Source organism: Neolamprologus multifasciatus, chromosome 22, assembly GCF_963576455.1.
Source record: "Neolamprologus multifasciatus chromosome 22, fNeoMul1.2, whole genome shotgun sequence".
Classification (NCBI taxonomy): Eukaryota; Metazoa; Chordata; class Actinopteri; order Cichliformes; family Cichlidae; genus Neolamprologus; species Neolamprologus multifasciatus.
This window is the reverse complement of record NC_140459.1, coordinates 17,948,541-17,962,137: the sequence shown is the minus strand read 5'-3', so window position 1 is coordinate 17,962,137 and position 13,597 is coordinate 17,948,541. Positions and strand designations below refer to the sequence as shown.

Genomic DNA, 13,597 nt, shown 5'->3' with positions numbered 1-13,597 from the left:
TTGTTCACTGGTCCAAATCTTCACCTTATGACCTGTTGCTTCTAGCTGAATACAGTGCATATCTCACTTCTGCAAGCAGGAACACAGGCAGGGCGTTAGGGTCACCTGAACAAATATTGCTTAAGGCGCTTTTTGTTAATTATTAATTCTGATCTACTTCTGGCTCCCTCTCTGGCTCCTGGAATCATCTCAGATTGTGGTTCTGTGTTTTTTCAGAGTTGATTAATGCAGGCATTTTACCTTCTGATAGTCTAAACCAGGAGAGAGCAGATTATCCAAGCTGCTTAGGTTACTATGGTGACACCTCTAATAAAGGTGAGCCCAGATGAAATGCAAAGCTACCTCATAACAACCGGTAAATCATGCACATTTCCACTAAAGAGCACAGATTTCAGCTTGTGCCTTTAAAACCGTGTGGTCAAATCAAAGTTGGAACTTCATGTTGTACTGAATGCCACTTTAAACCAGCAGTTTAACCTATAAACCCATCAGGGAACGGTTTTCCAAAATCACAAATCAAGTAGGCAGTACATTTGTTTTCGCCTTAGACTTCTATATAGCTGGGTTTGTTTTTACAGTCAGACCATAGAGTGTAAAAGATGAACATAGCATCCAGGTCTGAAAAATGAAGCCAATGCAAAAGTGCCAAAAACCTTCATCAGTTTTAGTCAACAGGGATGTTTCATCAGTTTTTTTGTTTGTTTGTTTTTTTTAAAAAAAACTTCTGTTCCTGTAGGAAAACTGTGTCCGGCTGAGCCCTCCTGCAATTGAGTCACTCATTTTGAGACATACAAAATAGAACTTTGATTGATATTTTTACTGGCCAAAACACAACCTGGTCACTGGTGGTGTGACAGTGATATGGGACAAAAAGGCCTGACTTACAGACTCTGGTCTAATTCATCCCAAAGGTGTTCTATGGGGTTGAGGTCAGGACTCTGTGCAGGCCAGTCAAGTTCTTCCATATCAAATTCACTCATCCATGTCTTTATGGACATTGCTTTGTGCACTGGGGTACAGTTATGCTGGAACAGGAACCCCACACCAACAGGATCCCCCCCCCCTCCACCAAACTTTACACTTGGCAGAATGCCATCAGACAAATATCGTTCTCATGGCAACTGTCAAACTCAGACTCGTCCATCAGATTGCCAGAAGGAGAAGCATGATTCATCACTCCAGAGAACACGTCTCCACCGCTCTAGAGTCCAGTAGCAATGTGCTTTATACCACTGCACTGGCTTTGCGTCACGCTTGGTAACGTAAGGCTTGGATGCAGCGGCTCAGCCATGGAAACACATTCCATGAAGCTCTCTACACACTGTTGTTGAGCTAATCTGAAAGCCACATGGATTTTGGAGGCCTGTAGTAAATGATTCTGCAGAAGGTTGGTGACCTCTGCCCACTATGCACCTCAGCATCCACTGACCCCAGTCTCTAATTTTACATTAACTACCACTTGTGGCTGAGTTGCTGTCGTTTCCAATCGCTTCGCCTTTGTTGTAATACCACTTACTGTAGTAGCAAGTGTGTAGTTAAAACTGCACTTGTTGCACAGGTGGTATCCTGTTATATTTTTGTCATGCAGCACTGATAAAAATAATCAACTTCATTTTAAACATATATTTCCACTCTGTGTGCTAGATCGCTAGATTGATGTGGCTTTAGTTTCCTGTATTTTTTGCAGCAGTGTTGCATTCCCCTTTTTATGTGATCACAGCGTCACAGCCTGAAACCAAAAGCCTAACTTAAGAAAGTTAAGAACCACAGATTTTGTCAAACCAGCTAAGGTAAAGAAAGCCTGGCTGTTTACAACTTCCTTTATCTTATACCTCTGGTGATTCTGAGAACAAGAAGAGAGGATTAGCCAGAATATGCTCATTGGTTAATGACTTGTAATTGACAAGTGATTAGCCAGTAAGTGTGCAGTTTCATACTCAGACCTGTCCCTCGCTCTTAACATCAACCTTCAGAACACAAAAGGTGTTGATGACAAAACTCTTCTCCAAAGCTTCACAGCAGGACCTCATTAACCAGTGAGGTCCTGCTGGGGTATGTGCATTCATGTTTGATTTTTAATACTGTCTATGATCCAGAGTAATCACCCCCTGCTGGCCATTTTTTTAAAAATACAAGTTTCAGGCACTTCTACATGGACTTTACTTTTGAGAACCAGCATGTACATCCATCTTTTATGGACAGGCAATCAACAATTAAGAAAATGTATCATATGCAATGATGCACTGAATCCATATTGTGTTTCTCTTACTCTAATAATCAAACATAGGAGCACAGACAACAAGACTCATTTCAAAAAGAGACAACGATTCATGGTTTACTTAAACTTCGGGTACAGATAACAAAGACAAGCTCCACAACATTTTCTTCAGATGTGCTGGAGTGAGGATTACCCTTAAGGGCAGAATGAACACTGCTTGTATTCAGCGAGCAGCTCTCACACTGCTGTCTGGGTGAAATGAGATGAAGTTGAACCACACGAGTAACAAGACACACTATAAATAGAGAAAAAAAAAACTGCTGTACTTACAGAGTCATGACAGTTTAAGTCAGATGTGTAAAGCTTTTTATAAAACTATACATTCTGTGATTGGAGAGGCTTTTGGGAGGGGATGCAAATCAGGCTATTCAATTTATCTTAGATAGCTGAATTTATATTTGCTAAGGCCATATGGCAACAGAGGATGTTGAAGATTGTGGCGTTAAGGCAGTAGCATCGATGAACTAATAAAAAAAAAAATGATGGACCAAAAATCCACAGCTGGACTGACAATATTCAGGTAGGAATTATGACATCTGTGCTTTAACAGAAAACAAAGATATGGATGTTTGCTACAGGCTGGAGGAGAACAGTGTAACCGATTGTGTTCGGTAAAGGCTACTCTACACTATTTTGAAGAGCACAAATAAGCGGATATCATTCAGCTCCCGGCTCGCTTTTGATCTCCTCCATCCTGCTGTAATGAGCGGCCAGCTCCCGAAGCACGGCTGTCCTGCCCAGGTGATCGTTCCTCCTCTTCTCCATGATCATGTCCTCCAAACTCTGAAACTCCAGCACGTGCGGCTGTTTGCCCGTCATGAATATTTTCAACCTGTAGGGCTGCTTGCCTATGCGTATCTCCCCACCCATTTTGAACTCCCTCTTGCCGAACCTGCACCAGGCTGCAAAACACTCAGAGTTTCTCCAGCTCAGCTCCCGGTCCTTTAATCCCACCTGCTCCATCGCGTTCTGCACCACCATGTCCTGACCCAGAGCTTTGAATTTGTACAGCTCGTTAACAATCCGACACCTCCTCCCTTGACTCGCATCGGTCAGAAAGCTGTTCTTTACCTCGGCTCTGTGCAGGTGCACCACCTGGAAGTCTCCCACATACACCGCCCAGTGCGGGTACTGACCCGTAGCCACAAACTCCACCAGATCACCTGGTTTGCATTTGTTTAGCAGATTCTCTGGGGAGTAAACTTCCAGGTTCACCGACTTTGCGCTCTTCTCGTAAATGCATTCGTCTCTGTTGTAGACGGCGCATTCCACCTCGTCGCGCTGGTCGTACTGTTTCTCTTCCTGATTCGGGTCTTTATCGGAGCAGTCTACCGCGCAGCCGTCCTCCAGCTCGTCGTCGTCGTTGGAAAATATGTAAGAGACGCCGATCCGCGGACCGTCCTCGGCGTCCACGCCGTTGGGGTCCACTGTGGGAACTTCTGCGTAACTTAAATGCGACAGCCTGTCCATCTGGTTCCCCATGCCGCTGCTCACCTGGTAGCAGCTTGTGTAATGTGATCTGATGCCGAAGGCTGTTACCGGTCGCCAAACATCCCAACCATCTGCCACAAAAAGGCTAAAAAACTTCCTTCGCCCTGCCCTCAGACAGGGTTTTGTCCAAATTACGCATAAGAGTAACTCCGTTTACCGAATGCACCGATAACCACTCGGTGCCCCATCAACAAGTGGAGTTGGGAGGAAAAGACAAACTGCTTACAGATTCGGCGAGGACAAATATCCCTCAGGTGTAGCCTCACCTCCTGTTTCTCTGCGTAAAGTTACGTCCGCCCTCTGTCGCAAAAGAAACGATGAAAGCAAAATCCTCCACAGACACAACGACAGAGCGACGTGTTTGCCTACATACGTAGATATAAGCAGCTCAGGAACTGAGCAGCGTACCACACCGGGTGACTCGGCATCAGCAGGGACTCTCTCCAGCTACACGCAGCGCCGCTTTTAAAGCGGAAGTGCGCGTAATTTTCACCACCGCATCTTTAATATCCGCTCCTGCTCTCTAATGAGCAGTTTCGTTCACTCGGATTCTCAGTTCATGCTCAGACTGACTCATTAAACTGTAAAAACAAAATACACAAACATTTTATTCTGTTAGTTGTTTGCAGTCAGATTGATCTACTTTGAGTCTGTTGGTTATTGTAAATATAGTTTTGGAACTGAGGGTATATTTGTGAGAACAAACAGACTAATTTTATGATTACTTTTTAGTGCTCTGGTAATTACTGGTAATTACTGCAGGCACACTGTCATGGTCTTAACATGTATGTAAGTGTTTGTGATGTTCTTTGATTTGTGGTGTGTATTGGAATGAAAGCAAATCAGTTAGTCAATCAAACTAGATCCTGGAATGATGAATCTATAGATAAGTGACTGATGCCTTGGTACAAATTATCACTGTCCTATAAGGGGACAGTGGAGTGGGGTGTGGGGGCGGGGTTCTAACATCTGGAGATATTTTTACAGTTTTGACCACCTCTCTGTCCTTGAATGAGCTGAAGCTGCCAAGTACTTTGCCTGCAATCTCCTGGAGGGACCATAATATTTCCATTATGTTTGTACTGGCTCGTAGAATGCCTGGAGGTGCTCGGTTATGGACTATTTTCTCACCACTGTATCCCTCCGTCGAAGGGAATATGCTCCCCGAAATGGCACACACTGCTACTGCTGCTGCAGCAACCTCTGTGTGACAACACCTGTATGTGAAACGGCTTGAGGAACAGGACAGGTGCTGAGGGCTGCGAGCAAACTTGCAGTTTAAAGGAAACAAATGTTACATTATGAAGACGAGAGAGAGAGAAACTTTGCAGGGTGAATGACCCTGAGTGTGACCTCAGTATAGTTTCAGTGTCATTCTGTCCTTGGTGACTACAAATGCAGAGTCACCTATTACAGATTTCTGCAGTTTAAGCAGGTAGAAAGGTCTCATTTAAGGACTCAACAGATTAGCAAGGAGACCTTTGGGCAGCACTCCTCCAGACTATCAGGTTAATTAAGAGACTGACCTGTCGTAGAGCTGCAGAGGATCACATTCAGTTATTTCCCCATAACCCCCGAGTAATCCAGGATGAATATTTTTCCAGGTTAGTAAGACTGTGGCAGGGTCACAAAGTGCATCTGTAATGCAGATTTCCAGGTCACAACAGTGCCACTGACCGTTAGCACTCCAGATATGGATACAGCACTGTATGTAACTGTAATTCCACTTTTAGAGTTACATCAGCACATTTTTTCCTAGTTGAACAAATGTAATTAATCTAATCAGGCACAAGAGTTTGTAGACTTGTGACATTTGTGGCCCCCAGATGCTCCCAATGCTCCACTGGAGTATGAGGGTGTGCATGTGTGTCATTGTTTGACCCGATACTGATGCAGCTTGATTCAAAGATCATCTCCTTCTGATTTCTCTTGAAATGACATAAAAATGACAAAGCAGCAGACTGCTGCGTGTAAGAGGTTGGTGTAATTTCACCATTCACAAGCGTTTCATCCACTTCGGCTCAAGTTTGTGCTCATTGTGTGAATAAGCACAATTTTTTTCTGGGCTTTTGTGTGCAGCTGTGTGTGCACATGTTTTACTTTCCTCTTATTTCACTCTGATGCCCTGCAGCAGCCTCAGTCTGACACTGCATATGATAGGAGTCAAAAAAATAACATGCAGAATGAATTCAGCAGATGTATTACACCTTTAGAGGATGAGGTTTTATATCAACGCAGGCTGAAGGTGTTGGGAAAGAAATAGACTGTTAGAGTGGTGACATGCAGCCTATTTGACCGCTTCTTGGTGCTTCTTATCCTCCGGTGGCGTGACCCAGTTTACGCCCCCGGTGCCCCCTGGAAACACTCTGTAATTTGTGGTGCTGGGAAATTACTGGAGCAGGGAGGCCTGGGAGACACACTCAATTAGACAGGGCTCCACCTGTCCGATGGGGACACAGCCAGCCTCAGACTGACACCTTAATCTCCCCCCCACCCCCCACCCCAAAATTGCAGGCTTTTCATAGCTTTTTCAAAGGCTGCACAAGCAGGTATTCAACAATGCGTTTTTCAGCTCAGTGTCCGTTAAAATCTATGAGGATAGTTGAATATGTGTATACTTGAGGCAGATGGACAGAGCATCCGGACCGCTGCGTCTTGCACACCATCTGTTCCACCTGGCTTGGAAAACATCTAATGGCCTACTATGGTGTAATGTGATTGGCCACAAGTCAGAGGCTGTGGGCGGTGGAATCAGTGATTCAAAACCTTCAAAAGTGTACGAGAAATAAAATACACCACTGCAGGATATTTTAATGGAGAGGGGGGAGGAGAGAGTTTGATCTTATTACATATTTATTTATATTTTCAGATACTTTTTACATATTTATCTGTAATAGTATGTAACCGGAGACGAGGCAAGATGGAGAAAAGGATAAAGGAAGGGCATGGTGAAGGAATGTCACTTTCTTCTTCTTTTTTTGTAACCAATGTAATTACAAGATCATGTTTAAATCTGTCAAATATCCACAGTCCCATTAAACAAGCTACAACAAAGAGTTCCTAAAATACCTGCTGACATATAAAACTAGCATTTTAAACACTGCGGTGGATGTATATCTAGGGGAGGAAGGGGGTAGGGGGGTGTATCTGGGACGACTGAGTAACTGCAAGTAGATAACAAACAGGCAGGACTGGGAGGAGACTCTTACTGTGAAAGGTAGGCGTGTATTAAAACACACCCGTGACGTGTACAATACTCACGCAACATACTCACAATGGTTTCTACAGTCATCATGCTTCAAAAGGTCCTTGTGACAGTTGTTTTTTCCCCTATTTTAGCATCACGGTATCAGAAACTACCACAAGTGGGTCAAAAACAGAATGTAGATTCCTTAAAAAAAAAAAAAAAAAATGGAGAGAGAGCTCAACAAACTGGGTTTCCATTTTAAACGCAATAAAAAAAAAAGTACTCTATATTCTCAGAGCAACACTGAAAAAATTCACGATAGGCTTCAGACACTTTTTGGGCCATCACATCTCTGAGATGCTGGGCAAAGCATTAGCATTTCCATCCCTTGGGTCTGCAACAGCCTTCACAACAAAGTTGCCTTCTCTCTAGACTACAAACCCCCTTATTTTTTTTCAAAACATGGTGTAAACAGAATCCCCTGGAGAGTGAGCAAGGCTGGCCAAGAGTGCACTGCACAAAAGCTGATCCACAGAGAGGCAGAGAGAGATAGCTGGCAAGCGACAGTGGCAACAGCCCTGGGTCGAACACACAGAGCTAACTGTTCCCATTCTTTTCAGCTTGGTTCAGTTTGATTCATTTTGTCAAATTCTTGATAATGGCTGGCAGGTTTTTTTGATCTGACGTTGGTAATTTTTATTAGTTAGACACACTACATCAAATGCATATTAACAATTAAAAAAAAAAAAGAAACTTGTGAGATTTTAAAAAAAAACAACCTCCCAAAAAAGGAAATAAAAAAAATCAGGAGATATGATCCCAGACCTGGTAGTTTTTGATTGGCTGAAAATAATAAGGCAACACCAAAATAAAAGAACAGAAAAAGGAGTAAAAAGAAAATAAATCATTATAAAGAAATAAGGTCTTTGGTGTTCTCTAATGGATTAAAAAAAAAAAACGCAGTTTCTAAGATGCCTGGTATGACACTTTCCTTTTGGTGAGCTCTAAAATCACGTGCACACTACAAATGAGCCAACATTAAAAAAAAAAAATAATTACATGATGTTACTTCGTCCACAGGTTTGAAGAAATCCTGCACAGTGCAAATAATAAATGCCCCAAATATTGATTACAAGTAAAGAGGAAAGATTTTTTTTGTGCAATAGTATCATGCATTAGATCACTTAACATGAGACAATACAGGGAGGCAGCGGGGTCTTATCAACCTGGTTAAAGTCCAAAGAATTGGTCCTAGAATATGCATATTGTCAAATGATTCCTGAAGAAGTCTGTTCAACACTTTAATGTTTATTTTATAGGTCTTTTTTTTTTTTTTTTTTTTTTTTTTAGAACATCTATGCAATATTAACCATTTTACACTCTGCTCTCAAGGGTCACAAAACATCCATCGACTGAAGGGGTGGGGGTGGGGTGGAGTCAGTGGGAAAACAGCGCATTTGTTTCCAGTTAGATGGTCTTCCAGGTTAAATGATGTTTACCTGCATCGCTGTGATATAGTGTGATAATAGCACCACTCCAACAGATAACACTGCCTTGCTACGAATACGAGGAATCACAGAGGGGAGGGAAGGAGGACAGCAAAGAGGGTTGGTACTAGTGTCGATGATTCCTCATACAGTAGGTGAATGACAAAGTGCTGACGGGGCCAATTATCCTATGACTGGATACTGATGGACAAGAAGGCGGGGCTTACGAATAAGGGCGTTTCCTTGTGACTGGATTTAAAGATGCAGGGCTGGAACCACGAACAGGAATTTCCACAGTGAGACGTGACGCTGCGAAAAGACATTAGCCCCCTTTGTTGGGACGCTGTTTCCTCGTTCCTAAATCTGGAAGTTTTGCTGATGCTTTATGTCAGTTGGTCTTTCTGCAGGGCTGAGATGTCTAGAGGAGGAGGGGCGCGCCCGCTCCATTCCTTCAGCTGCCCGTCCTTGAAGAGGAGGTTGAGGGCGGGCAGGGGGACACCGGACTCTGGCGGGGGCTGGCTGAGAGGGTTGGACACGCCGCTGTCCAGGTCAGAGGGCTGGCTGCCATCCTGCCAACACAGGGTCAAAGGTGACAGATCAGAACAACAGGCAGCGATGTGAAGGGCAGGGATATATTTTTATAGGAGGAAAAAAGCCAGCAGAAGGGTTCCTGTGTGATTCATGAAACAGCCCACCATTTCAACCAGCGAATACTGCTGCCATGTCCTTTCGCTTAATCATGTTACCTTTGTGCTGCAACACCCTGATTCAGCTCTGATTACTTCACTTATTTTTTCCTTTGTCCCAATATGTGTCTTTTCTTTCTTTCTTGCACTAAATGTTCACCCAGCTCCACTTCCTGTTTTGCATTGTAATATTCATGTCTTTAATTGATCACTAAAATTAAATAAACACCAACTTAAAGTGGACCCATTATGCAGTTCCTTATTTTCTGTCACATATGTACTGTTACGATGTTGGATGCTCCTGTTATACTTGGCAAAAGCTTCAACTAATGAGGTCAGCGCATGTGTAAGTAATTGCAGAGGGCTGAAAGCAGAGCTTACAGACTGCTTAAACTGAACCCTTCCTTAGTTGCACTGCAATCAGTCTGCATTCAGTTTCTTCTTCACTCACCTTTTTCACTCCCTGTGCATTTGTATGCCATTTTTATATGTCATTAACTTTTATCTCCTCTTTTATCGTGTTTGTTTTGTCCTCGTCTCTAAGCTCTGCTCTTTCTCTTTTCTTTCCCCTCTGACCTAATTTTAAAATATTTTCTCAAACAATGCTTAAATATTAACATTAATTATGCTAAAACAACATATTTATATTTTTACCACATTGTACTTTCCTGTTATTATCCTCTTTCTGTCTCATAAGGACCACGTGGCTCGTGTCTTGACTGGACATTTGAATGGATTATCAGTCTGGGACGCTTTTTAGATACAAACTGAGGCGATCTGAATCGGTTTAAACAGTTTATCAAAATAAATGGATAAATTATTGTCAACCTGACATTTGCTCTTTTCATTGGCCAAGACTTTTACTTTTGAGCAGGATTTCTTAAGCAGACACCTGAAGAAACTGCAAAGTGATTTTACCTGGAATGACTGAACGAAGCTCAACACCTTGAGTGACAGTTTTCGGCTCGAGTGGAGTAGCTCTTGAAGGCTGAAACAACAACAAATCTTTAGTCAAGCATCAACACACGTCAAAGCTCCTGTCACAGTTTTTATGTAAACGTTAAGCTTTAGAGGATGCTGCCTGATTTTGGTTTTTACCTCTCGTTGCTGCAGAGCTTGTGTGAAGCAATCTTTCGACACACTTTGCGGTTGAGTTCAGAGCTGAAGAGGGGCATGCCAAAACACAGTTCAAGAGGGACCCACTCGTCTTCAGATGAAAGGGCTGAGGGGGGAAAAAAGAGATTGGCAAGGGAAAGATGGACACAAATTACAACATAAGACACTGACAAGAGCGTTTGGTGTTGAATTTAGCATGGAGCCTCTGTCACACTTTAGCTTTAGCTCTTAGATTCTTCCCAAACACTTTCAACTAACAAACATCTGATTAAATACTACTGGAGATATTCTAATTAAAAATAACACACACTTACTGTCTGTCTTTCCTTTGCCTTCACCGTTGTTCTCCTCTGTCACAAGCTCAAAGGACTCAGTGCTGCCATTAGTGTCCAAGCCTCCACCTAGATGGGTGTCTCCTGGAAGAGAAGTGATATAATCTAAGTCACAGTTAAAGCTTTTGAGTGTTGTTTGTGGGTAAATGGTAAGAGCTAGAATAAAGCCTATAAGACCTTCAACTGAGAAGCTTTTTTAAAATCATTTCTTGCCATTCGCTGGATTTACATTGGAAATTCATCTGTTAAAAATCAGACCTGCAGTGTTGTATCTTTAACTTGGCGCGTTAAATGAGATTTGTGATCATTTACATCAAGATTCAATCAGCTGATCTGAAGGTAAAGGCTAAAAGTGTTCGATCCGTGTGCATTAGCAAAGACAATCACAATAAAAGAAACAATTCCGCAGACAAACGGCATAATTAAACTGGACTGTGAGCGATATTTATCCAATCTGCACCATTAGTGCTATTATGGCCATCGCAGGTAAGGGCGCCACTGCTAGTTCAACCCGGCATGCTTTCCATCCAGCACCCTCACATGCACAGCCGTAAAAAAAAAAAATTGCACATGCGAGCTCTTGTTACCTCTGCACTCAGTGCTGTCGCTGGGCCTGCGGCGGTGCCTGTTGTTGGAGTTGAGCATGGTGATGTAGCCACACTGGTGCTCCAGATCCACATGCTCCTTCAGCTTCTGCAGGGCCTTGTGCACGCACATGTTGGAGTAGGAGAACTCTGCACAGAAGGCACACAACAAACACAGTGGGATCGTGTTAAACACCAAACGGGGCAAAGCTCACACGATGCAAAGATACGACCACAATTTATGTGCTGCATGAGGCTGTTATGGACTGTGTTTATTCATTTGGCCAGTTACATTTGTTCAGTAAGCACATTAGGAGGATGAGACTTAAATGGTACTTTTAAGCAAATGCACAAAGAGAGGGACTTTACAGGATTCAAAATCTAACAGTGTTTGATGAGTTAAAACCCTCAAAGCTGAAAACAGTGAATGTTTGAGTCAGCAGAGAAAAGATCACAGTTTGAAGGTATGCTTGTAATTTATGCACACCCTGCCAGTGAAAGTATACCAATGCTGATATATCATCGGTGTATAATACAGTATAACAGTATTATCGGTTAGCAATTTAAGGCTGTAAACCAAGGACACATTGCTACACTTTACCTAATCTCTCTGTAATGTTAGGAAGTACGAACATGCAAATAGAAAGACGTGAATACGTTTTCTTTTTATATAATAATTTAATGTTCACTGACAGCCCTTTTAAGCTACATTCAGAGTCACCTTTAAAGAGGACATCAGTAGTAGAGAGACCATCCTTTACATTTAAAAGTAGCCTCTCAGGGTTGTTCTGTTATCTGATTCAGATTCCCTCTATGCATCTTACACCACAGGTTTTCTGGCTATGAGTCATCGAGTCCACCAAAAGCAAACTGAAGACTTTATACATTTCCTCTTCCTTTGGAACACATGAACCCAAGGCCAGATTAGGAGCACGAAAAATGAGCAGATGGAAAAAGCCATATTTCACAACATCAATAAAAACTTAAAATGGCCTGAGGTTTCTATTGTGTTAAAATCTATTTTTGAAATGTTTATATCTTATTAAAATATGCTGAATTGTAGGACAAGGTTCTATTCTGTACCATGAATAGCTATAGGAAATCAAATACAGAGTCTGAGAGGCCTCCTAATCTCCAATCTGTGGGTTTGGGTTTTCCGTTTCTGGAGAGAACAGTAGCGTGTCAAGAATACTATTGTGAAGCAAAAAAATCATGGTTTCATATTTTCTTATGAGAAAAACCCCTTTCTCCTGTTATTTCACTATCACCTCTCATTCTTTGACAGCCACAGCTTTCTATGCATAGGTACACTTACGGTTCGCCGATGTTTAGCAGTGTTTTTAAAACAGTTTGATTTATTCAAGCACAGACATCTTTAAATCAAAAAGAAAAAGAAAAAGCTTTGATTTCTGTAAAATAAGACAACAAAGATTCAGCATGTGAGACAGTCGCGCCTCTGTGCAAAGTCAGTCTCCAAAGGTCCATTTTAAGCCAAGAAAATGTCACTTTTTTAACATTTTGTCTGACTCAGTAAAACAGGACTCTTCATTATGGTTAAATGCAGGTTGGCTATTTGAAAGTTGCTATATCAAAACAATAGTTTATGCACAGACAGATTTTTACCTCCCTTCAGATCCTCCTCATCAAAAGGGAATGGGATGTGCACCATTTCTCCATGCCCATGCATACCATGACCCTGTGGATTACATGCACATGTAGTTTAAATTACAATCAGTGCACATTTATACACAAACACAGCAAGAGTTGGTACAAAACGTACAAAAATGTCATCAGACAGCATTAAATGAATATTAAGTTAAATAATCTGGTATTAAAGGCAATATTTTATCCTCTCAACTTAGAGGTTTAAGACAACAACATAGAAAAATCAGCCTCATCTGTGTGAGTTTACCTGGATGAGAACAGCAGAGTGTGTAAGGGCATCGTTAAGCATTGTCAGCACGTTGGACGTAGGGACCACTCCAGGGTCGTGACCCCAGGAAGTTATCAATAACCTGTCATAGACCTGAAGAGAGAGAAATGGTTCAAGGGATTCAGCAATGAATAACTTCACTCATCATCAGATCTTTCCAAGGCAGCTTTCAACAAACTGGACAAAAAATAACAATATTAAGAAAAACACATTTTATTTAACATAAAGCTTTATAAATCATAATAAATTCTAATAAATGATAGTAGATGTGTAAAAGTGGAGATAGGTTTGCAATTTTACACTTCTTTTTGCCCCATAATAGCTTTATTGTTTATGTAAATGTAAATACAGGTTTCTACATGCAGGACAGCATCATAGTTGAACCATCTACCAGTTTTTGTTTAATTTAGAAGATTGAAAAACAAAAAAGAATAAGAGGAAACACGATTTTCTTCTAGTTCAACTGTCATGCCATCTTGTCAACCTCCCACTAGGTCAATATT

General features: G+C 41.9%; 2 protein-coding genes across 3 annotated transcripts in view; both read right to left on the bottom strand.

The window, feature by feature from the left end:
• Positions 1-718: 718 nt before the first annotated feature.
• Positions 719-4,249, bottom strand: lratd2a (LRAT domain containing 2a). The gene has a single exon (XM_085147759.1). It carries the CDS (start codon positions 3,758-3,760, stop codon positions 2,936-2,938), a length of 825 nt encoding a protein of 274 aa, XP_085003885.1. The 5' UTR covers positions 3,761-4,249; the 3' UTR covers positions 719-2,935.
• A 2,922-nt stretch (positions 4,250-7,171) lies between these two features.
• fam91a1 (family with sequence similarity 91 member A1) overlaps positions 7,172-13,597 on the bottom strand; it is a 28,433-nt gene continuing 22,007 nt past the window's right edge. For both annotated transcript variants that reach the window (XM_085147746.1, XM_085147745.1), the window contains exons 18-24: positions 13,074-13,187; positions 12,785-12,857; positions 11,165-11,311; positions 10,560-10,661; positions 10,228-10,351; positions 10,048-10,117; positions 7,172-9,012 (exon numbers count right to left, since the gene is read on the bottom strand). In XM_085147746.1, coding sequence (XP_085003872.1) covers positions 8,827-9,012; positions 10,048-10,117; positions 10,228-10,351; positions 10,560-10,661; positions 11,165-11,311; positions 12,785-12,857; positions 13,074-13,187 — 816 coding nt within the window. In that variant the 3' untranslated portion in view covers positions 7,172-8,826. The remainder of the gene's footprint in view (positions 9,013-10,047; positions 10,118-10,227; positions 10,352-10,559; positions 10,662-11,164; positions 11,312-12,784; positions 12,858-13,073; positions 13,188-13,597) is intronic.

What these genes read in the sequence shown, in the direction of transcription:
- lratd2a (XM_085147759.1), bottom strand. Translation starts at nt 3,760, where the DNA reads ATGGGGAACCAGATGGACAGGCTGTCGCATTTAAGTTACGCAGAAGTT.